Below are 22,701 nucleotides of genomic sequence, written 5' to 3' on the forward strand. Positions count from 1 at the left end.
CTTACTTGCAAGTGAGAACACGCATTACGTCATTTGGCTTGTACTGTTCAAAGCACACAACACAGGAATCCCCATCTGGACCAATCTCCTAAAATAGTGAAATGAATTTATAGCATTAACAGACTTTGAAAGCTATCTCTGAACTCCTATCAGATTTACTGCAGACAAAGGGGTCTAGCTAAAGTCATCCAAGATGTTCCCACATATAATCTTATATAAACACACTGTGTGGATTACTCACAGTCAAGATGACACTTCAACAGAAGCATTTAAAGTTTAAACCCATGGTTTAGAATTTCAGCTTGGATTACTGGAGGCAGTACTGTAGAGGTTTAGAAACTGCTAGCTCCAGTTTTAGTTACAAAAAGAAAAGCCAGGGAAGCTGATTAGATATACTAGTTTACCTTTAAGCATCCGTGCCAGCAAAATTAGGACCTCTCACCTCAGCAAGACTACAAGCAAGCAGCTAACAAAATAACCCGATTTATAAGAATATAAGGAAGTCTTGCAGCCTGGAAAAGGACACGGTCTGAAAGAGGAACTGTCTCTGCCACCAACAGTTACGAGCTCAGAGAAACTTCTGCATCCTGCTCCAGTACTATGGACCACTCTCCAGGCTCTGTGCAAAGGCTGTGCCATAACGTACATGAGGTCATAGGATCAGTCCTACCTTGTCCCCTTCCTTCAAGGTGCGCAGCTGCATCTCTTCAATGGCCTTCTTAGCCCTGGCCCGTAGTCGTCGCTGTGACAGAAAGCAGTCCTGGTTAATTAAACACGGCCAATTTTCTATTAAGTTACTAATACTTACCCGGGTGCCTACCAGCAAGCAGGCAACAGTTTTAGAACCCAGATGTTATCACAACAAGCCAAGTAAGCATGACCATGCTATTTCAAGACACCATGAAACAGAGTTTCAGGACATACTGATGTGGTTATTGACTAGATGATTCACCAACAAGGCACTAGCATCTGCTTTGCTTTTACCCAACCTTTTCACAAGCACAGGAATTCCAAGGGTTTCTTCTTGATCAGATTAGACCCAACCAAAACAAACAGAAGCCTTCAAAGTGACTTGGTACAGAAGACCGAACACTGAGTCCAACAGTCAATAGTTTTACTCACTTTATGGCACCTTCCTGCCACACACTCTCGTCCTGATGAACAGTGAGAGATTCTGCACCGATCAGCCCACTCACCTCCAACGCACCCTCAACTACTCCTCTGTCCCCACCGATTTACAGCTTGCCTGGCAACTGTTGGTGTCCAGCTGTCAATGCAACACTGGAATTAGCCCAGGAGCCAACTCCTCTGCTTAAAGGTCACAGGTTGGGGCTGTTCCACCAACACAAAGAATAGGACTGTCGGTGCACTTACTGCCTCGGGACACGGAGGTGTATCAGGCAGCTCTGGAACTGCTGTCCCAGCACAACACTTACCTCAGGGACAGACCAGTCTTCAGTTTTGCAGCTAACCAAAAAGCCTCTTTCCAATTCAGCTGCTCCGTGCAGGAGCCCCGCACTGTTAGCTTTCCAGCATTCCATCTCCTTAGGCATTTTAGCCCAGTCACATGAATCTTTTCCAAGTGCAGTGCTGGTGGCACAAGTACAAAAGGACAAGTGGGTGGAAGGCTGCTGCTGACACGTAATAAACTCACAAGGACTGGCTATTCAAGTCTGCACAAGATTCCCTGTGCTGAAGCACTTAATGACAAACAACTTGATTTATACGGTCACCTGAGAGACTGTCAAGCAGTCTTGGTGCAAAATGAGCTATTTGTGTATCAGTATTATTTTGGTGAGCTAAGATAGAGCATCCATGTGCAGGTTTTTGAGAGTTTAATAGCTGATAATTATTAACAACTATCAAGGAAGAGACAGATAGAATCCAAAGGTAGAGGATGCAAACACATTTTCAGGCAGATTTTTGTAGGAACAAGAAGTAGATGAGTTTTCTTGGAAGCTTTTGCTGAAGACATGAATGTATGTTTCCGTATGTCACTTATGGTTAACTTTGGAATGATGTTCCCCTTGTCAGTGTTTGAGAGAGCAGCCATGTACTGCTTTTTACTGAGGCCCCTAGAAGTTTGAGCAGCAAATGTGGTAAAAATCAACATGTGGTAACATCAACAGAGGAAGAATGCAGCAATATTAGCACTTCTCATACATAGCCAGAACTGTCACCACTACTTGTTATTAAATGAAAACTGAACTTTCTAGGAATGTACTCCCTCATTTGGTATCTCATCTACACATCTCGTGGCAGGCCAAGCATATTAGACAGGACCCAACTGGCTGCATTGTTAATAATTTACTGAAACAATATTTTAAGTTTTGCATAGGCACCAGTTTAATTGCTCTTCATTAAATGCACCAATGGCAAAGTCACCTTTAACATTGATTTTGGCAAGTACAGCAGAACACTCCTCCAGGGGATGGAGAAAGGAAGCAAGAGGAAGATTTTTACTGAATAGTCTACCAGGATACTTGAGCCTGGAATGTCAAAGCATTTTGCAAAGTCAAGTTTTTCAAGCAAATGTTAAATGTTAATTATGTTAGAAGTCTGAAAGTCCCAACCCAGCAACTCTAGAAAAAAAATAGCTAAGTTGAGGAAAAAGAATCAAGATATTACAAAACAGGTCAGGTCCCAGCTCCTATCCAGGCTCTGGTATGTTGAAATAGTGAGGTACCTAATTGGGAAAATTAGGTTTGCAGTCGCTTAGTCCTCAGCCTTCCCCAGTCCAACACTGATGATTTTACCTCCAGCCCTTTCTGCATAAGGGGGGCAGAGTGCCTTCCTGGCACCCTACGAGCATGGTCATGGCAATGCAGACAAGAAAGCTCTAAGGAGGTCAGGAACTCCTGCTTTTCTCCTGTAAGCTAAGGAAGTTCTTCCCCACTGCCATGGACACAGTTTTGAATTGTGGAAAGTTGAGCAACTCACCTCCTCCAAAGCCATTAGTTAGGTAATTTCTCAGCTGCAACATCTAATCTTTATGAAATCAATGGAAGCAAAGATTTGAGCTGAAATTAGAAACCAGGTCACTGATAATATCATGGGCCATTTTGCATTATTAAGAAAGGTTACTATATTGAGGAACTGAATTTGTCAGTGCTCTGCTGACTAAAAAGGTAGCAAGCCATCCTACCACACTTGTCTTTGCTCACTAACCACATGATGCAGCAAGAGACTGCAGAGGTGGGGACTTAAATTTCAAGCCCAGAAGAAAAGATGCATTCAAGAAGGAACTAGCAGGTTGCAAACAGGTAGCTCATGAGGAAAGAGCCACTCTGTTTTAACTAACTGTGGTAGGGACATATGTGCTACTAAACTTCTCGCTTGGACCAGAAGACAATGTGACTGGCTCTTCTCAATAGTCACTCAATTTTTAAAGAAACCCTTCACAAGCTGCAGCACATCATTATCACATATCACTATTAGCTCATTGTACCACTCCAGAGAGTCATTCAGAAGTGTTTCTTTGGTTCCAGTGGCTGACTGACCCCTTAAAAGACTCCTCACACAACAGCAAGATAATCCCACAGGGAAGGTCAAAAAAGCAGACAGAGACTTTGAAGAGCAGTAAAGGGATGCAGTCAGAGCAACACTGAAGTGCTGAAACAACATGATTTTCAGTGCACTTCGAAAAGAGGGAGAATCTGTAACACTTCATTATCAATACACTTGACTGTTCCCTAAAGACACTTCCCAAAAGAACATGTAACCCTTCCGCATCTGTGCAAGAAAGAAGACAAAACACACTCTTTTACTCCACCAACTAACAGATTGAAATTCAGGCAATCTGAGTTTCCAAAGGGCTGAATGATGACAGGAAAGCCACCTATGTACCATGCAAGCTGGTAAGTTGTTTGACTAATATTCAGTACTTCATGGAGCCAAATAAGCTAAAAGTCTTAAACTGTGGTCTACACTAAAAATCCAATCAGCTGGCTAACAGGGCACACTGTAGCACGACCTTTTAGTAGTTCACCTTCACTAACAAGCACTTTCTTGTTACTTTTTGCTTATCTGTGAGGTCAGTCTGAGATACCAGGGCATAAAAACAGTTGAAAACAATTCTGGATTGTCTATGAGTTTCACTTTGACAGAATAGTACATTTTCACCCCCTGACAGCAGACAAGTTTTCTCCTATTCTTACACTTTATAAAGCACTTCCTAAGGCTCCTTGATTTCAGTTCAGCTGAAATCATGTGGAACTGGCATGTCATTTATCAATGTTATTTTTCAATCTACTGTAAATTCCTTCTGCACACGAAGCCCAAGACTGAAATAGTTTGTGAAGGTGCTAGCCAAGCAGACTGGATTTTCCCAGTAGCAGCTACCACTGAGGCATTAATAACATCTGTAGCTTCTTGAAAGCCTGATAGCTCAGAATAAAGCTGGGCTTCCACAACTGCACTGTTAAATACCTTTAAAGGAGGAAACATTTCAACTGGATTTAATAAAGAGTATGTAGGGCACCCAGTTTTTCCTGGCCAGCTTCGTTTAGCATTAAACTTTGAAGACAAAGCTGTGAGCTTTAGTCCTATGAGCTGATCATATTATTGGACAGAAGAAAGTTACTTGGATACGTAGGTCATTAGCATCTCACTTCCATGAGTTTAAAGAGCACTTTAACAGTGCTTTTTTTTAACTTCTCTTTGAGGCTGTTACTGCAATTCTCAGAAAGCTTTCAGTCAGAAAGCAGCTTTCAACAGGCAGCAGCCTCCCAACCTGTGGCCAAAGTCATGCCCCATTTTGCAGACACACTTCCATCATGTTTCCTGTTACAGCAGGCACATGGGCAGTGCTATGTGGGAAGGGTGAGGGTCAGCTAAGAGCAGTTTAGCTCCCTCACAGCCTCCAATACATCAGCATTAGGGCTGCACTGCAGTTCAGGGCCTAAAATTTGTAGGAGACACAGTTAACTAAACACAGTCAACTGTTTTCTCCAGACAGTTTACTTTTTGCTGTTCTTTAGGAAAGTTTTAAGCTGCTCAAAGATGTATCTCTTAGTACTTAAAAGATCACATGCCTTCCTGTGGAACAAACAAATTCAGTCATTTTGGAGCTTAACCAGCATTTTGCCCTTAAGATCCACACCACGGAGGCCTGGGGATATAAAAAAATCAATGGCACTGACTCACCTGCTCCCTGGACTGGGCCCTTGCAACAATGAGTCTCCGAGCAGAGTAAGAGACATAGCAGCCCAAGGTTGCTGCTGCAACAACGAAAAACGACACGGAGATGAAAAGGATGGTGAAGATATTCATGGAGAGGCTGCGCTTCTTCCCCACTTCGATGACCATTGTCACTCTCATGCCGCTCTGAATCCGCCGCAGGATCTCCATGCCTTTCAGGTTGCCAATCATAATTGCAACAATCTTTTCAGCACCTGCAAAGGAGAAGGGGAATCACAGTTACCAGGTGTTGTACCAGTGTCTTAGATGTTCCAGTTCAAGCGCTACAGTAAAGACTCTGGGAAGTTTCTAACTGGTATTTGTAGATTCACCATGAGCTGATTGAGCAAGTGTCATCACCATATGCTTGTCCAGTTGAAAGGTACATTCAATTACCTGTGAGCTGCATATTTAGAGCATATTTAGAGTATGTTTAGAATTCACTCATCTCCATAGCACTCCTCACTCATATATAGGACACTCACCGTCCTATTAGACACAACACTTTGGTGATTTACATTTTAACATGCCTTTGAACTACACAAACTACAAAAATAAATCCTCTACAGAGTGAGGTCACGGAGGATTGCAGTATCTGTGTGGGAATTGCTTCCTGTAATGGATCCGACTTCTTTCCTGTTCCGCTGCCACTTCTTAACACCTCTTTTCTAAATTTGACAGTACTGTTGAGCAGTCAAAGCCATAGATCAGCCTTTGCTTCTGTATTCTCAGCAGCAATTGAGAAATGATTTGAGTGAAATTTGGTTGTGAACTATAAATGTTTTTGTGAGTTTCTAATGCAAATTCAGAGGGAAGCAAATATGGAGGGAGGTATGCTCAGCTTTTAAACAGTTGGGGGCAAGATGGCAAGCACCATCTTGATTTTAACAACAGGTTTTATTCACTCAGTTGAACACCATGACAAGTCAAAGGAACAAAAAGTTTTATGGTAGGAAGAAATTTTAACCAACTCCAGTCCCCAAGTACAGACCAGAAGAAACTGCTTTCCTTTTAGTGACATGCAAGGGCTTGAGGACATTTGACACCATTTGCAAGAACTTCAGACAGTCCCAATGTAACAGAGAAGCTCTTAAGAGGTAAGGATAAAAAACAAGCAAACAAACAAAAAAAAAAGGGAGAAAGGGAGATGAGTAAATTATCACTGGTATCTCTCTAAACTAAATACAAGAAAAATAGATCTGAAAACCAGCTGATCAGGAGTTCTGCTGCATTAAACCATCACCTGCACAACATTCATAATAGACATTGCATGGTGGAGGAACAGAAGACTGTTACAGAAGTCCAATTTTTAGCTAACCTCCCAGCCAAACACTTTTATGGGGAGACCAATTGTTTGTCCCTCTGCTAAGAGAAACCTTACCCAACTTTCAGATACCAAAAAACTAGAATTGGTGCTAAATCACAAAGGCTGTCATTGGAGAAAGTGCTCATTAGTTTTCCAGCTTGTTCACATAATGTCTGTGACCCAGCATGGCAAGCAACCCTCCTTAGTGGGACTAAACTTTAATGAGGACATCACACAGAAAAGAGGAAAAAGTAATTTAAAAAATAAAAACCAGCCAACCTGCAACTACTGTCCTTTAAGATGAACTAGGGGTTATACATCAGTTAGAAAATGAGCCGGAGTCAGGTGTTAGGAGCAAGCAAAGAATTAAGCATGGGTCAAGTCAGATGCTGAGACATGCTTTCATAAGCATGGAAGAAAGTGTGAAAGATCAGGCTATAACAATGAGAAAATAAAAAGGCTACCAAAAAAAGCAAAAAAGGCTTGTTCTGCCTTATGTCCCTTCGCTTCTGCGCGTCTCACAGCAAATATAGCTTGTGGTTATGCACAACACAAGACGCGGCGTGGGGACTCCTGTTAATGAAACATCACCATCAGCCTGCAAAACCACTGCAGCTACTAAGCCATCTGCTGTGGATGAGTTTTACCCTTAAAGAAAAAAACATCTTCCATTTAAGTCTCAAGCTGATCAGTTCACAAAGACGTCTTTAGATGACAGCTTTAATTCCTCCTCACTCTTTTCACCCCCACAGATTTCTCTTGCAATTTCAGCTCTGCTTTAGATAAGCACATGCAAGCACCAGCTGGTGGCTTTGACACTGGCTCAACAAGGGCAGAAGAGTGGCCATTTCCATCAGCACCACGTTTAGGACAACTGCTGTGCTTCTAGAATAAAAGCATTAGGATCACTCCCACCCAACACTCCCTGAGCTGCTGGATGGGTCTCACCCTGACAGGTATTGAAATGTGTTACGTGGCCTTGAAACAAGGACCTGGACAGAGACTCGAGCATCACACTGGAAACAAGGTATTTGAGGGGACATCTGCAGAGGTGTCCCAAGCACGGCAGCTGCCCTCAACTGTCAGCTTTCTAACCCCCCAGACTGCAGCAAAGCAAAAGAAAAGTCAGTTAGTTGTGCATGGCAAAAACCTCACAGAAACCCAAGCTCATCATCCAGGTGTTGTCAGCTTTTGTGGTTCAGGTAAAGCTTCTCTAATAGTTTTTAAAGGACACTAGGAGGTGAAATTAAGCTGCTGCCTGTTTGGCTAATAATGGGCTCACTGCTAAACAGAAGCAAGACCTGTTTAGTTAAACATTTCCCAGCCTCTTTCCTTTCTCATTCCCTGTGAAACTGAAGAGGGTAAGTTATTCAAGTCTTTAGAGATACACAGCCTGCCTCTTTAGATTTGGAGTTTTGCAGGAGGTACCTGCTGGTCAAAATCTGGAGGAAATGGGTTAGCACAGATAAAGCACAAGAACCTCAATGGTGTGTTGTGGCAGGGAAGAGCTGGGGCACAAGCAGATTGGGCACACAAGGACAGTGCATGACTGGGATCAAAGTTTTACCTTCCTGTATCAGGTTGACTTAAATGCAAAGTAGAGTTTGTATCTATTTATACCAATATCAATACCTATATTAAACACTGCCCTGCAAAGACTTCACTTGTTCTACCATTACACTTCTGCTCCCTGTAAACATGATGTTGAGGGTTTGGCAATTCAGGAGAGAAATGTAATGTGTAAGGGCAGCATAGAGCTGGGAGCATTAACTTTTGCATAGTAAACACCTGTCTTTTCATATTCATTTAGGGAGATTATTATAATCCAGTACTAATCTTGTGTGGGCTACAGATAAATCTATTGTGAACCAAGAAAATTCTAGGTCCTGGAGAACATTCACCCCACAATATTCAGCAGACTGCAATGGAACCTAATCCATGCTTAACAGCAGTCACTTCTAGCAATAAAATCACAATCTGCTCATGCATTAAAGCACATCAAGGCAAGGTTCAGATCTCAGGGCCAAACAATCCCCTGACCAAAGACAACTCAAGGATGCCAGCCCTAAGTCAGCTCCTCTACCCCCACTCAAAAGTAGTTTCTCAGCTTGTTTAGGCATTGGAACCATTTTGTTTAAACCAAGCAAATTCCGCTTCAATTAAGACATGAAAGACCCCTTCATTTTGGTTTAAAGGCCTCAGTGTAGCTTTGGGCAAATTCCATAGACTGTTCTTTTCTTGGATAGCAAAAGCCAAACCCCTATAACGTCTCTATCACCATTTACCATGAACAGGATGTAATATTGTTAGGGGACCTTTTCCTCTTTGGGAGCAGACCAAGCTGCAACACTGTTTGGTGAAAACATGTGAGGAAGGCAACAATTCTGAGGGCATTTTTAAGAAAGAAGGTATAAAAGATGATAAGTAGGCAAGTTATTTCAGAACAAGGAAAAGTTAGCATGCCATACACAAACTCCAACATTTTTGATTCTGTAATTTTTCCCCCCCTTTCTGACATCTTTAAGTGGAGTGAAATTAAGTTTCTTTCACTTTGTCCAGAGAGTGCCTGTGCAACCTGCGCCTCTGCCGTGGTACAGCTGTGTTGTTTCTCCCCAGAACCAAAGCAGCTCACCCCAACACTTCACTCAGGAATACCCCCACACAGCCCTTGGTCCTGTGGAACCTGCAATCCATTTCAACAGCCCCAGCTGACCACCATGTGAGCCACTCACTCAGAAAGTGCAGAATGGAAGAAATTACTTCTGATTTTGAATGTTCACATACAAAAAAAAAAAAAAAAGAAAAAAGCAGACTTTGGAGTTTGAATTCTCAAAGAAAGGTCAGGCTCTCCTTAACCAGAGCAGAATCAATATCTGAAGGCTCTTTCGAGAGATTAAATACAAACTCTGAACTTGATGGCTGTATCTTTGCTTTTATCTACATGATATGGTACTTTCAGCACACAAAATCAGCACTAGCTGTGTCTTCAGCCTTAGTCAAAGAGGTAGAGGTATTCCCCTGGTACCCCTCCAACTCCAGCATCAGCAGAAAGGCATTAGGAGATCAAGCCATCTCCTGTACTTTAACATGAAAGACACTGTCAGTTGACACTCCAAGCATTTCCCACCAGATCAGCACACCTGACTCCTCAGGCATGTAAGAGGAGTATCTGATATACCGGTTTCAGGTTTAAAAAAAAAAAAAGAAAAAGACATCTTAAATATTGCTTATCTCACTGTACTGGGATTTCTGGTGGTTATCGAACAGGCCTGTACAAGCTTAATGTTATCTGTTACAGTAGGAAGGAAAATAAACTACCATTGTACACAGACTGATCTGGAATTACTGACGTGATGTAATTCACCTGAGGTGACAGGCGAGCACTGCACACAGAAGCCATCATGTCTCAGCACTACACCACTCCAGGGACACGAGGGCTCTCCCTGGCCTCAGACACTAGGAAACCAGAGCCTGCAGGCCAGCTCTGCTCTCATCCATGGTACACTGTGGACAAAAAAGGGTGCTGACTGCTCTCATCCAGACGCATAAGGCAAAATCTCATCAGGAATGTGCCCATCCCCACAATCATCCTCCATCGCAGACACTGTCGGAGGAAACGCCTTTATTGCCCTGCAATAAGCTCTCCCCTTTGCAAGAGGGGAGGGTGACTGAACTCATAGTTCAGGAACAACTTAAGCCTGCATAAGCTGACATGTTCATAGGCTTGTCCCTTCTCCTTCCCCTGCTCTGCCTGTTCTCCACTCCAAACATTACCTGGCACCAAGATAAAAGAATTGTTCACTTCCAGGCTATTTTGCAGTTATTTAAAGTAACAGCCCCTTGTGACCTCAGCTTTTTGATTGAACTGTCTTCTTCCTCACACTATCTCCTAGGCTTAATTAAATCTACTTTCAGCTTGCTTTACTTGACAGATGGCACTATGCCTGATCTCCTCCTCCTCAACACACAAGCCTTTCAGCTCCCAGAGGTAAACATTCACACAAAATCATGGAATGGCTGGGGTGGGAAACAACCTCTGGAAATCATCTAGTCCAACCCCCCTGCTAAAGCAGGTTCACCCAGAACAGGTTGCACAGGATCACATCCAGACAACTTTTGAATATCTCCAGTGAGAGAGACTCCACAACCTCTCTGGGCAGCCTGTTCCAGTGCTGTCACCCTCATGGTAAAGTTTTTCCTCCTATTCAGGTGGAACTTTCTGTGTTTCACTTTGTGCCTGTTACCCCTTGTCCTGTCACTGGGCACCACTGAAGAGACTTTGGTCCCATCCTCTTGACACCCACTCTTAACATATTTTTTGTTGATAATAAAACATATTTTATTGATGAGGTCCCTCAGTCTTCTCCAGGCTGAACAGGCCCAGCTCCCATAGCTTTCCTCACAGGAGAAATACTCCAGTCCCTCATCATCTTCATAGCCCTTCCCTGGGCTCAGTCCAGGTGCTTTTCCTAATGCACCCCAAGATACCTTTGGCCTTCTTGGCACAAGTGGCTCATAGAGAGTTTGTTGTCCACCAGGACCCCCAGGGCCTTCTCCACAGAGCCACTCTCCAGCAGGTCAGCCCCCAGACTGTACTGGTGCCTGGGGTTATTTCTCCCTAGGTGCAGGACCCGTGTTGAACCTTCTCCACCCAGCTCTCCAGCCTGCCCAGGCCTCACTGAATAGCAGCACAGACTTCTGGTGTACCAGCCACTCATCCCAATTCTGTATCATCAGCAAAATTGCTCAGGGCATGTGCTGTCCCTTCATCCACGTCACGGATGAATACGGTGAACAAGACAGCAAGACACACGAAAAAGTGTTAAAAGGTGGCAGGAATACTCAGGAATGAAAGGCAAGGTCTTAAAAAGAAACTAAATTTTTAAAAAGGGGGAGAGGAGCATTACAGAAATTTAAATATGAGGCAGAGCCTTAGAAGAGTAAGGACAGCACAGTGAGATTAGAAGAAAGGGAAGAAGAGAAATTCCCTGATAACTGGTGTTGCAGAAAAGGAACTCCTGCTCTGGAGAGTTCATGCCCACGGTGGTCTTTGCCTGGAGGAACATGCCACCACATGCTCCTCACCAACACAGCATTTATTAACGGGACTAACGCCTAAGGAGACTCCTCGGAGAGGATGGCCTCCAGATGGGCCAAATGTTACTGTGGAGAAGGAAGATTTCCACACTAGGAAGTGAGGGGAAACTTTACCAAACAGGCTGAGTGTCTGAAAGAGCACATCAAGACCAAAGGTAGTTTTACATGATGTGAGTTTCCATTGGTCCACAGGGGAATACTGGAGGTGGAAACAAACCTGCACTCTATTTAGTTTAGACAGTGTTATTATTTGTTGAGTGAATCCAACAATTACCAGCCTTTTTCTTCCCCCCCCCCCCTTTCTGAGCCTTTAAGACCTACGTAAATGCTCTCAGGCCCTAAATCTTAGAACATTTATAACATGAAATCATCATTTAAAACAGCATCCAAAACAGTAACACTTATTAAGGGCACAGAGATTAATGAGACCTGTAGGATGGCTCTCTTCACGTGCTCTTTGGTCAGTGGCACTTGCAAGAGTAAAGTATCACCTTTCAATCTAGCAAATAGCATCTAATATCCCCTGGAGAAACAGAGAGCAACATTCCCTAATGAAAATTCTTCGCTGAATTTACTCAACAGCTTTCAGCAGTTTTGATTTAGTAAATACATTGCTCACCCTCTTTGAATGAGACTGAGCTCACCGCTAAATATCCCTTGCTCTCCACATGCTGGTGGCAGCTACGTGCTCACTGGGAACAAGTGAGTTTGAGAAAGCTAATGGTAAAATGATGTAAGTCAGCACAGTGTAAGCCAGAAGGCATCTGTCTGTGGAAAGATGACAGCTCACACTGGATACAGTGGGGAACAGTGCTGAGCTGATCACTGTGCGCTCACCAGCACATTCAGGACTGGAGGCAAACAAGCACTGTCATTGTTTTAAGGACATGATGTCCCACACAATGAAGCCTCTGCTACCACAGCTGTCACTTAGGATTTTAATTCATCTTTTCACATTTCAACAGTCCAGTAAACCCAAAGAGCAAGGGCACTTCACAGACCTATTTCAGGCTATCTAAAGGGTGATGCCTTTTCCTGCGGTTTTCCATGGCACAGAGGTACCTAAATTATATCACAAAGAGCAGTGGCAGGGATCAGAAGTTGTCAATAGCACTAGTTAGTCTATCCAGCTTCTCAGTGCCTCTCCTGCTTGCTCACAGACCTTGGTGCTGTGGGCAGCCCCAACTCACTGTCACACTGTCACACCCCACCTTACCCTGCAGGTGGGGAGATCAGCCAGACCCACGTACCAGGGCTGGTTGTCTGAATGCCACTACAGCTGTGACATTAATTTACTCTAAACCAGGCAGCCAGGAGAACCAAACTGAGCACATAAAGACAAATTTGCAGCACATACAAATGGAAGAGTTAATTCTCAGATGCAAAGAGCTACAAACTCCAGACACTACGGACTGCAAATACCATTGAGGCACAGCAGATGCATGCAAGGTCCTTCTCAAAAAGGAGTGCTGGTAGGAAGGGCTAAATAATCTGCAGAGTCTCACCTGGCCATGGCCAGGTAACATGAGAGAGCAAGTGTCATCAATTAGACCTTGCATGCTCATTCCTCACCTCAGATGTCCTCAGCACAATTCTTCACTCACACTGCAAAGGAGAGGTACTCTAGTTGTTTACAGAATGTTTACAGTTGTTTACAAAGCCTCAGCACAGCCTGCCTTGGGATTACAATTCTGTCTCAATCTTTAACAATTTTACAGCTCACATCAGCCTTTTAATACCATGAAGAAGTTTTAGCTTGTTTCTGAAGATCACACCTCATACGAAGTTGGAGCAGAGCACAATTAGACACTTTTGCCATACACTGTTTTCTCTAAGCATATGGAGATAAGCCTTTACCTCAGTGAAATTCCTGCAGAACAAGTTAAGTGGCTGTGCTACATATTTAACCTTTCCTTCCCCTTTCACCCACTGATGCAAGTTTACACTTGAACCAGATCTTGTTAGCCTGAGACATGCTTTTACTGCTAGCCAGAATTATTTAGCTGTGTTCCCCCAGAATAAGCCTTCTTCAGATCAGGTGATGTGCTTCTCAAGTCTAGAGTTATACCACAAGAAAGAAACCAAAGAAAATTTTCACAGTTGCTTTCTGACCTGCAAGGAATCCTTCTCCACCAGCTGCAGGGACATAACGAACACCAAAGAATGCTTTCCATGGGTACTACCACACCCCCAAGCCACCTAACAGCCTGGTTCTACCTTAAGGCAAGGTCCACCTTTAAAACAAATCAACTCTTGCCCTGCACATTTTCCCCCCACATGTTGCTGGTTTTCTCCAATCAAATGTCTTTTTCAGAAGGTCAATAGAGATTACAGAGAGGTGCAGTTATGAGTACACAGAACTGTACTTTGAAACCTTGCTCAGCCTGCCACAGAGCGGTACCATCTCCTTAAACTGCCCACAATTAAAACTCAAGTTTGCTAATTGATACAGGTTTGTGCTTATAAAAGCACAAAGTAAACGTTACTTTGGACTCCATGAAATTCTTGGCATTCTACATGTTAAAGATGATTAGGCAGGACTTGATCATATCTGATTTGGCTATTTATTGTGTTCTGTTGTTTTTATTGTCAGGGTGGATTGTTTTGTTGGGTTGTTTTTGTTGTTTAGTTGGGGTTTTCTTTGGTTTTGGGGGGTTTCTTTGTTGTTGTTTTTGTGTGTGTGTGTGTTTGGGGGATTTCTGGGGGGGTTGGTTTTTTTTTTTTGTTTTTTTTTTTTTTTTTTTAAATTGGCACACCAAAAGGTTATATCAGAGCACTGATAGGAGCAATAAGGAATTCATCAGACCAAACATGATAAGAAAAAATTCTCTGGAAGTAGGATGAGTAGGACAAACACTGCTTCAAATACAGGCCCATTTAAGTCTAAACAATAAAGTTGCTTCAAAAGCCAAGTTTGACAGCCCCAGAAAAACACACACAGCACTTTCAGATAAGGTTCTCTTACTAACTTCATGTTTTGTTGCTACCAAGGTTCTGTGAAGAAAAGCATGTTGTGCCATATATTTTATCAAAGCCCCATATATTTTATCAGAGAAGGAGCTCTTCCTTCTCTGCCAGGTAGATGACAGCTCCTGCCCTCAGCACTGCTGGCAGGAGGAGATGCTACCCCAGGCATGTCAAAGCTCTGAGGCTTTTGCCCCAGCAAAGACATCTCCCCACTACTTCCCGTTGCCTCAGCTTGGAGGAAGTGCTTGGCTTTGTCTGGTTTCACTTGATGGCATATGATAGCCCCAGTTAGAGCAGAAATGAAGCCAATGAGGAAACTCAGATTGTGAAGTCACCGTTAGCACAGTTACAGCCGTTACAGCCACGGCGGGAGCTCTACTTGCACAAAAACAGTTCTTTATGAGCAGGGCCACCTTCAACGCTGCCTCCAGAAGAGTTGGGGCATCCAGTGCCACCAACAGAGGCCAGGAGACCCATCCCAAAGCACAGTTCAGCAAAGGGCAGTATGACCAAGCTCTCACCCCCTAAGTTTGAGGTGCAGTGCTGTAGGCTGATCTCATCAGCATTACACAAGCAGTATCCCGCACTTGGCAAACTCAGTGAGGCTGGTGACTTGTAGCTCACTTCACCTCAGCTGGGCTGTGTTCAAAGCCTGCAATGTTTGTCAAGTTTGGCTGGAGAGCACTGGCTCCCAGAAGGAGCAGAAGGCAGGACTGGCCCAAGCACAGCATGTCACCAAAGCCCCGTAAGCAGAAGGAAGAGTACTGCTGTGGGAAGAGGCAAGAACAGGGACTCACAGACAAACGTGGTGCTAGAGGAAGAACTCAAGCCCAGAGAAGAAGGGAGGCTGGAACAGGAAAGAAAGTGAGGGACTAAAACAAGGACAAGCAACAGCAGCAACAAGCTTAGCCCAGTAATTGTGCTAGGACATGGCAAGGAGGAGTCACGCAGATTAAATATGTGGTTTGACAGAAGCTGTCTTCTCCAAGCAGTCCCTGTCCTATTTGTCTGCAGTTCAGCTGGGAAGTTTCAACATGCCCTCAAGCCAGTAACCCATCACACAGGATAATCAGGACAGCTAGAGCCACTCTGACATAAATGCCTCAGCAGAAAGCTTAAGGACAGCACAGGAAAAGGAGGGAGCTCCTCTTGGAGCAGACCCTGCAGAGAGCACATGGCTTATTTCAAGAGGCAGCTCCTGGCAAGGTTAAGATGCTTTAAGTCTCCCAGCAGCCAGGATGGAGGAGAGGGCAGGAGCACATAGCCCTTCCCCTCAAGAACAGGTTCAGCAGTGACCTACCCAAGCCAGCAGTGCCAAGGGAGCTCCTCCAAGAGCTGCAGGATTAGGCAGGCACACAGTGAAGAGGGCTCAAGGCAGGGATGCTCCCGTCAGTTCAGCAGGAGGAACTCGCCCAGCAATAGCCAGATCTCAATAGCATTTGTCAGGTGATGATTTGATTACATAAGAAAGCTCTGCCTCAGAAAGGCCTGTCCAGACTGTATGTTTTGAATTCTTAAAGCAGAGTACCAACAGTCCTACAGTTCATTAAGACTGCACACAGTATAAATCCAGAGGCAGCTACTGTTTCCTTGTCTCACCAGAACACTTGCCTTCATAGTTAACAGACAGAAATCATCTCCACCCCTTCTAAGAGGTGTCCTTCAAGGATATAACTATTTTTTTAACCACTCAAAGTTTGAAGACGCACCGTTTTCTTTTTTCACTGTTTTATTTCACTCCAGAAGACGTGGCTTTCCAAAACAGCACCACTTCACAGAATTCCAACATGCCCAGCAGGTGTGTGCGCATCTGTCCAACAGCTGGACAGAGCCACCAAAGCCACTCACCGTGCTCAGGCTGTCACCAGAAGGCATTTACACAGCCTTCAGCCTAGTGCTGCAGGTAACATTAGCTTAAACACAGTCAAATCTCATTCTTCATTTGAGAGACGGGCAGGTCAGGGAAAAAAAACAAAACACTTCTGGCAAGTAGGAGACTTTCTACAGCAAGAGAAGAGGGGCTCTGTCATCAGTGTCTCTAAACTGCAAAATAACCTTTAAAGGGGTTCAGCTTCTTCCACTGCAAGTGGAACTTTACCGCTGAAAAGTTACCTACAGAAGAGTCTCGTGCTCCATCTCTTTCTGAGCTGGTTAGTGGAGGCATAGGGAGAAATGGTGTCTGAGCATGGAAACCCAGCCTATTTCACGGCCCAAATCAACTCCACACACTTAACAGGCTTTAAAAACCTCAGCATCCACCACTGCTGGCGGATACCGGCTCAGGCCAGAAACCCAAACCAAGTGGAGACGTCGCCAGCCCCGCACACCTACAGCCCGGGCCCGGCCCGGCCAGAGCGCTCGGGGAGAGCCCGCTCGCCCTCAGCCCCAGCCCCCGCCGCAGCTTTCGCGAATGGTTACTCATTAATCAGAGGAAAACCAACAGCAGCCACAGCGCTCGGAACAGCACCGGCCAGAAACTCCCCCGGTGCGGGAGAGGCTGGGACATTCCCGGCTGTTACTGAGGAGCCGCGCTGGGATGTGCGGCGGGGGCCGAGCCCGGGCAGTGCCCCGTTCCCGCACCGCTCCCAGCGCGGGGACCCTTCTCTGCCCAAGCCCGCCCGCCCCGGGCGCTCACCGTGGTGGGACATGGGCAGCACCTCGTTGCCGGTGCCGCGGTAGTTGTAGATGACGGCGGCGGCGGCGCCGCGCTCCGCGGCCAGGCGGATCTTGTCGGCGAAGGAGCAGCCGCCGCCGCGCTGGATGAGGGCGAGCCAGCCCGGGGAGCCGCCGCCGGGCGGGGGGGCCCCGCTGAAGTTGGTGAGCGCGTTGCAGGCGTTGAAGGCGTCGGGGCTGTCGGGCAGCACCAGCAGCCCCTCGGCCGACTGCAGCGGCGAGTCCAGCCCGTACAGGCCGCTCTCGCCCGCCTCCCACCCGCTCCGGTTGCGGTCCGCGCCGCTCTCCCACGACACGTTCAGCCAGGCGGTCCAGGCCGCGGCCGCCGCCGCCCCGCGGGGACCGGGCGGCGGGACGGCACAAAGCAGCGCGGCCAGCGCCAGCAGCGCGGCCCCCGACGGCATCCCCGCACGGCCCGGCCCGGCCGCGCCGCCGCCTAAAGCCGCCGCCGCGGCTGCCGGGGGAGGAGCGGGGCCGCCCCCGCCGCGGCCCGCCCCCCGCACCGCACCGCCCGCCGCCGCGGCCCCGCAGGGAACCCCCGGCCCCGCCGCGACCCCCGCCGGAACGGAGACCCCCGAGCGCTGCGGCCCCGACGGTGGTGAGCGGGGTGCGCATCCAGGCGTCCCCCTCGCCGGATCCCCTCCCGGGGCAGTGCGTCACCAACACGTTTTTCCCGGGGGGTCGCGGAGGGTCACCCACCCGGGTCACCTCTGACAAGTGATGGTTCCTGCTGACATCGCCTCTCGGGGTGATGGCTGACCCCCCGCGTGCCTCTCGGGAAGGGGGACTCACCCCCTCCTTCACCACCCGGCACAGCAGTCTCCTCACCCAGCCCGCACCGGTGCCCACAGCCCACGGAGCACCGGGGGCTGGCTGTGGGGACCCCTGGAACGGGCGACCCCCTGACGCCCCACAGGCACAGAGGCACCAGCATGTGGTGCCCGGCCGAGAAACAGCCACTTCCCGCCGCCGAGTTCATGTTTGCTGAACATTCCACAGCGAGCCATGTCAGTCCTGCCGGGGAGCTGGCTTGTGGAGTACTGAGTTAGCACTGTTCACTCACCGGCCATTGGTGCCCCTGTCATTCAACAGATGTTATAAACCTGTCACTTCAGCCAACAACCCCTTTTTCTATTTATGTACTAGTTGTGTTTGCGTGGTTAATTATTATTTGATCTGTGGAGCTCGCAACTAGAAGTCCTGTTTCTCCAGGGCCTTGCAGTTATTTCTAGGGCAGCCAGTTTGCAGGCACCAGTCCCTTGCTCTGGCACATACACGTTTTTGCCAGGTTGTCCCACATCAGGCAGTGAGGTCAGAGTGCTGGCAGTCACTGCAACCATGAGCGTGACAGGCTGTAGAGTCCTGCCAGGGAATTTGAGGCAACAAAGGAAAATAATAGGAGAAAGAACAACATTTCAAGCTCCTCTTCTCCACAGAGCCACTCTTCTGACTGAGAGGCTCTGTTCCTATCAGCTGCTCTGCAGGAATTGCCCCCAGCCCCGGGAGCTGCTCAAACACATCCCCATGCACCCACGTGTCACTACGTGCGGGCTGGGACTTTGGGTGGGACCTCATCATTGAGAAAGGAATATTCCTGGGCAGTGATTGCATGGCACAAGATCAGCTGCTGCCTATGCAATTGCCAAAATTAGTGTAAACACAGAGTTCAACCCTTAGTTGAACTGCTTAGTTTTTCCACCAGGCTTTGGGATAAGTCTGAATCCATGTGGTTGATAACCAGGAACTTGCTGTCCACCTGCACTGCCCATTTCCCATCCCTTGCCCTGTGCTAAGAGCATCACACTGAGCGTTACACAGTCAAACCCAGCTCAGGTTTGAAGGCCTCCCTAGGGGTGGGGCTTCGGAAACAGCCCGCTCCACTTCAAAATCAACCCTGTCCACCAGCGTCCACCCCCTCCAGCACAGCAGCTACAGGTTTTGGAAGCTCAGTAGCCCAGGGCGATTGGTTTGGTTTTGCTACTGCAATAGCAGCGTGCAAAGCAGGTAATGAAGAGCAGATGAAGCAATTTGCTCAAGATCAATACTGCTAAATACACAAAGCTTACTAAGCGAACCTTTTTGTCCTAACCTAAACAAACCTCTCCTTTGCTCATTCCACATTTAAGTAGAAAACTTATTTCAAAAGTAACAGCTCTAGCTATAATCAGAAGTAAATCTATAAGCAGTCAGAGAGATGTGGTTTTGTTTTGAAACCTGTTCCATGTAGGGGCAGCGAAGAACTTAACAACCCCCTGAAAATATAACCAAGCTTTATGCAATCAACAGCAGCCAACCTGCTCAGCCTCAAATGCCTCCAAAGGGATGTTTAGCCCTGGTGTTTTCATGGAAGGGGCTTGGTCAGATGACTTGCTCCAGAGTAGGAAAACTAGGTGTGCACTAAAGTATCCCAAGTTTTTAAGCCATCTGAAAACAAAATTAAGATACGAAAATGTAACTTGTGACTGAGCGTAGGCACTATTCAGAATTAGAACAATGTAGAAAAAAAAAAGGCAAGATCTAGCTTGCAAAGCACATACCTATGCTGCAGACACTTGTAGGTTCATTTGTGTCCACTAACCTCGAAAAATAAACTGGTGTCTTCAAAGCAGACACCAAGGCTTTCTCTACATCACTCTCTAAAATAATTTGCAAGTGAAAAGCAGTACTAACTTCAGAGACTCAACCCTTTGGCTACACTGCACCATGCTCAGAACTTAACAGCAGGGTCTTTCTTACTAAGCACTCAAGTCAAGGCTCAAATTGCATAATACATTGTCTTCCCCATTGCATTTCTGGAGGAGAGCAACCATCACCCATAAACATCTCTGTTTCCTCAGAGCCCAGCTGTGCTGTCCTGAACCCAACTGCAGAGAAAGAAATGGCCACATTTCAGCTCTTCACATCCTTTTACTCACCAGGATGCAACATCACGAGGGGGTGGTTGCCTTTGCCCTGTGAATTGTAGATCACGGCTGCTGTTGCGCCCTTTCTGGTTGCCACCTGAATTTTTTCAGTAAAATTGCAACTGCCTCTTTCGATCAGTGCTATCCACGGCTCGCTTGTGATGGTGAACTCAGTATTTTTGTCACAGGCTTGATGATTCTCAGATGTTGGAATGCCCACAAGCCCCTGGGCGCTGAGTCGAGGAGAATTGAAGCCATACAGGCCACATTCGCAGCGCTCAAACACAGTTATGTTGCTGGTGCTGTTGAAATAGAACAAACCTACAGAGGCCATCACAGACATTGCCTCTGTAGTGTTAAATAAAATTAAAAAATCCAGCAGAAGACAGAAAAACCACAACTGCTCGACTTGCTTCATTGCTTCTTCCTAGCAGCAGTGAATGTAGATGTCCAGATGTCTTTTCAGCTGCTGGTGATCCCTGTTGGAGCACAGCCTGCTGCAGAGTTGCAGCGGGAACCTGACACCACCCAGGTGAGCTCTCCAAGTGTCAGGGAGCTCAGCGTACGCGTTGCCAGGTCCGGAACCCTGTGGACACGCCCAACGATTGCGGGGTAGCGGCGCAGGCGGAATGTCCTGCGGCCCAAACTTCCTGCTCCTTCTGCACAACACACATCACTCTCCCCCTCCTTCTCTCCCTTCACCCCACAAACTCTGCCTTCCGTGATGCTTCCCAAGACAGTGCTCAGGTGCCCCGCTCCTGTTGCAACTCGAGTGTCACTGCAGAGCAACAGGTCACCTTTCATGCAGTTACATAAGCTCAGGGTCCTCACTTCAGGATCAATCTGTGATGCAAATGGCCTTGTTACAAAGGTCAAAAGTGAGGGGGATGTATTAGAAATTATTAGAAAATTTACCCTTCTTACAGACAAAGATAACCAAGTCATTCCCTGCATTTCTCCCTTCGCATTCTTTCAGCCATCTACTCTGTTGGGTCCAGCTTGTTCTGGTGTTTATAATGGAATGATTGTGCTATTCTTTTATACTAATGCAAAAGATGTAGAATCATCTGAACTGAACACAGAAGCAAACTACCTCTGTCAGCCCATTTTCACATTCTAGCTTACTTTCAAGACGCACATTGAGGTGTTCAAATGATTATCACACAATTCTCCATTTCTGGCTGCAGGCTCTAGAGACTCTTTTTCTGAATTTAGTCAGGGTCATATTCCCCAACAATTACTGGTATCACCTCGTTTTCTTAGATTAGAACAGAAAAAATGAAAACCTTACCAATGTGGACTCTCCAGTCCACAATGAAAATAAAGGACAAGTTGTAAAGTTATCAAGACCTTTTTTTCGTGGTTTTCTGCAAATGTTATGCCACAAACACAGTGGTGAAAGCCAAGAGAAGCTGCAGTTGGTGGCACATATTGTGACAGAAGCTCGACCTAGTTCTCCAAGACAGAGGAGACCTAGTTCTCCTTGAAAAGAGGAAACATGACTCTGGAGAAGATTCCTGGAAAACTGAAACAGCTTTCAAGAAGTGAAACAAAAAATGCAAATAAACAGTCCAAAGTGTTTACATATATGAATTCATTTATTTATATTCTTCACTTTTCTGTGTTGCACTAGTTCTACATCCCATTAATTCCAAATTGATCTTACCTCTAAGAGCTATGACTTAGCAAGTTTTGTACACTTAGAAGTACCATTAGCTACATACAGTTTGCCTTCCCCTGTTTTTTTTTTTTTTTAAATTAGTGCTGGAAACATAAGAACCATCCCCAAGAATAGAAACATAATGCAAATGTAAGATTTTAGAGTACAGTGCTTTGGTCGGATATGAATTCTACAGGTAGGGAATGTGCTCCAATAGCATTTTACCCTCAGCTGTGGCAGTACACAGCAGCAAGAAAGGTGATTCCTGTGACGCTGTGCAGGAGTCAAGATTCAGTATCTTGGCTTACCATGGCAAAGTTAACATGCTTTGACAGACTCAGGATCAAAAATATTTTGGTTTTATACTTGTGTCAATAAACACCAAGTGAAATGAACCAGCCAGCAGGTTTCTTTGCGGAGAGGACCTTTGCTCCAGTGTGACAGTGGTGGTTTGGCAGGCAGGAGGGAGACAGGCAGAGTGGTGGAACCACATACTAACACTGCAGCACTTTAGCAACTGAAGTCACCATATTAAGTCCAGTTTAACTTAGGGGGGGTAGTGCCTCTATGGATTGATCCAGAGCAATAAAATTCCAAGTCTACTACAAGCACTGAATATTCTCCAGGTACACACTGCAAGAGTAAATATCTCTCGTTTCCAGCTCTTGCCATGAAAAATTTCAAACAATACTCACGTACAATAAAATTATATCCTCTAACGTCTTAAGTGGATGATCTGTATTCCACACCATTCCGATATTTCTTTCAGAGTTAGTAAGTCCTAACATGCAGGATGAAGTGATTAATGTTTAAAATGTTTAAAACTAAGCAGTGCAATACAGCAACAGCCTTTGCTGCATTTTTATGGCATCTACCCAGGGAGGGGCCCACTTACAAAACCACTTCTGTTCTTCAAG

At 46.0% G+C, this 22,701-nt stretch overlaps 1 protein-coding gene across 3 annotated transcripts in view; it reads right to left on the reverse strand.

Annotated features, from left to right (window-relative positions):
* RNF128 (ring finger protein 128) overlaps positions 1-22,701 on the reverse strand; it is a 34,129-nt gene that overhangs the window by 6,525 nt on the left and 4,903 nt on the right. Inside the window, exons 1-4 of one of the 3 annotated variants that reach the window (XM_027716596.2) lie at positions 17,184-17,643; positions 5,146-5,393; positions 671-742; positions 6-88 (exon numbers count right to left, since the gene is read on the reverse strand). In XM_027716596.2, the coding sequence (XP_027572397.1) occupies positions 6-88; positions 671-742; positions 5,146-5,393; positions 17,184-17,625 (845 nt within the window). In that variant the 5' untranslated portion in view covers positions 17,626-17,643. Of the gene's footprint in view, positions 1-5; positions 89-670; positions 743-5,145; positions 5,394-17,183; positions 17,644-20,136; positions 20,654-22,701 lie in introns of those variants that run through there. The other 2 variants (XM_027716597.2, XM_039381732.1) reach the window with 2 other exon arrangements.

Source organism: Pipra filicauda, unplaced genomic scaffold, assembly GCF_003945595.2.
Source record: "Pipra filicauda isolate LSUMZ 115617 unplaced genomic scaffold, ASM394559v2 scaffold239_size1682155_pilon, whole genome shotgun sequence".
Taxonomy (NCBI): Eukaryota; Metazoa; Chordata; class Aves; order Passeriformes; family Pipridae; genus Pipra; species Pipra filicauda.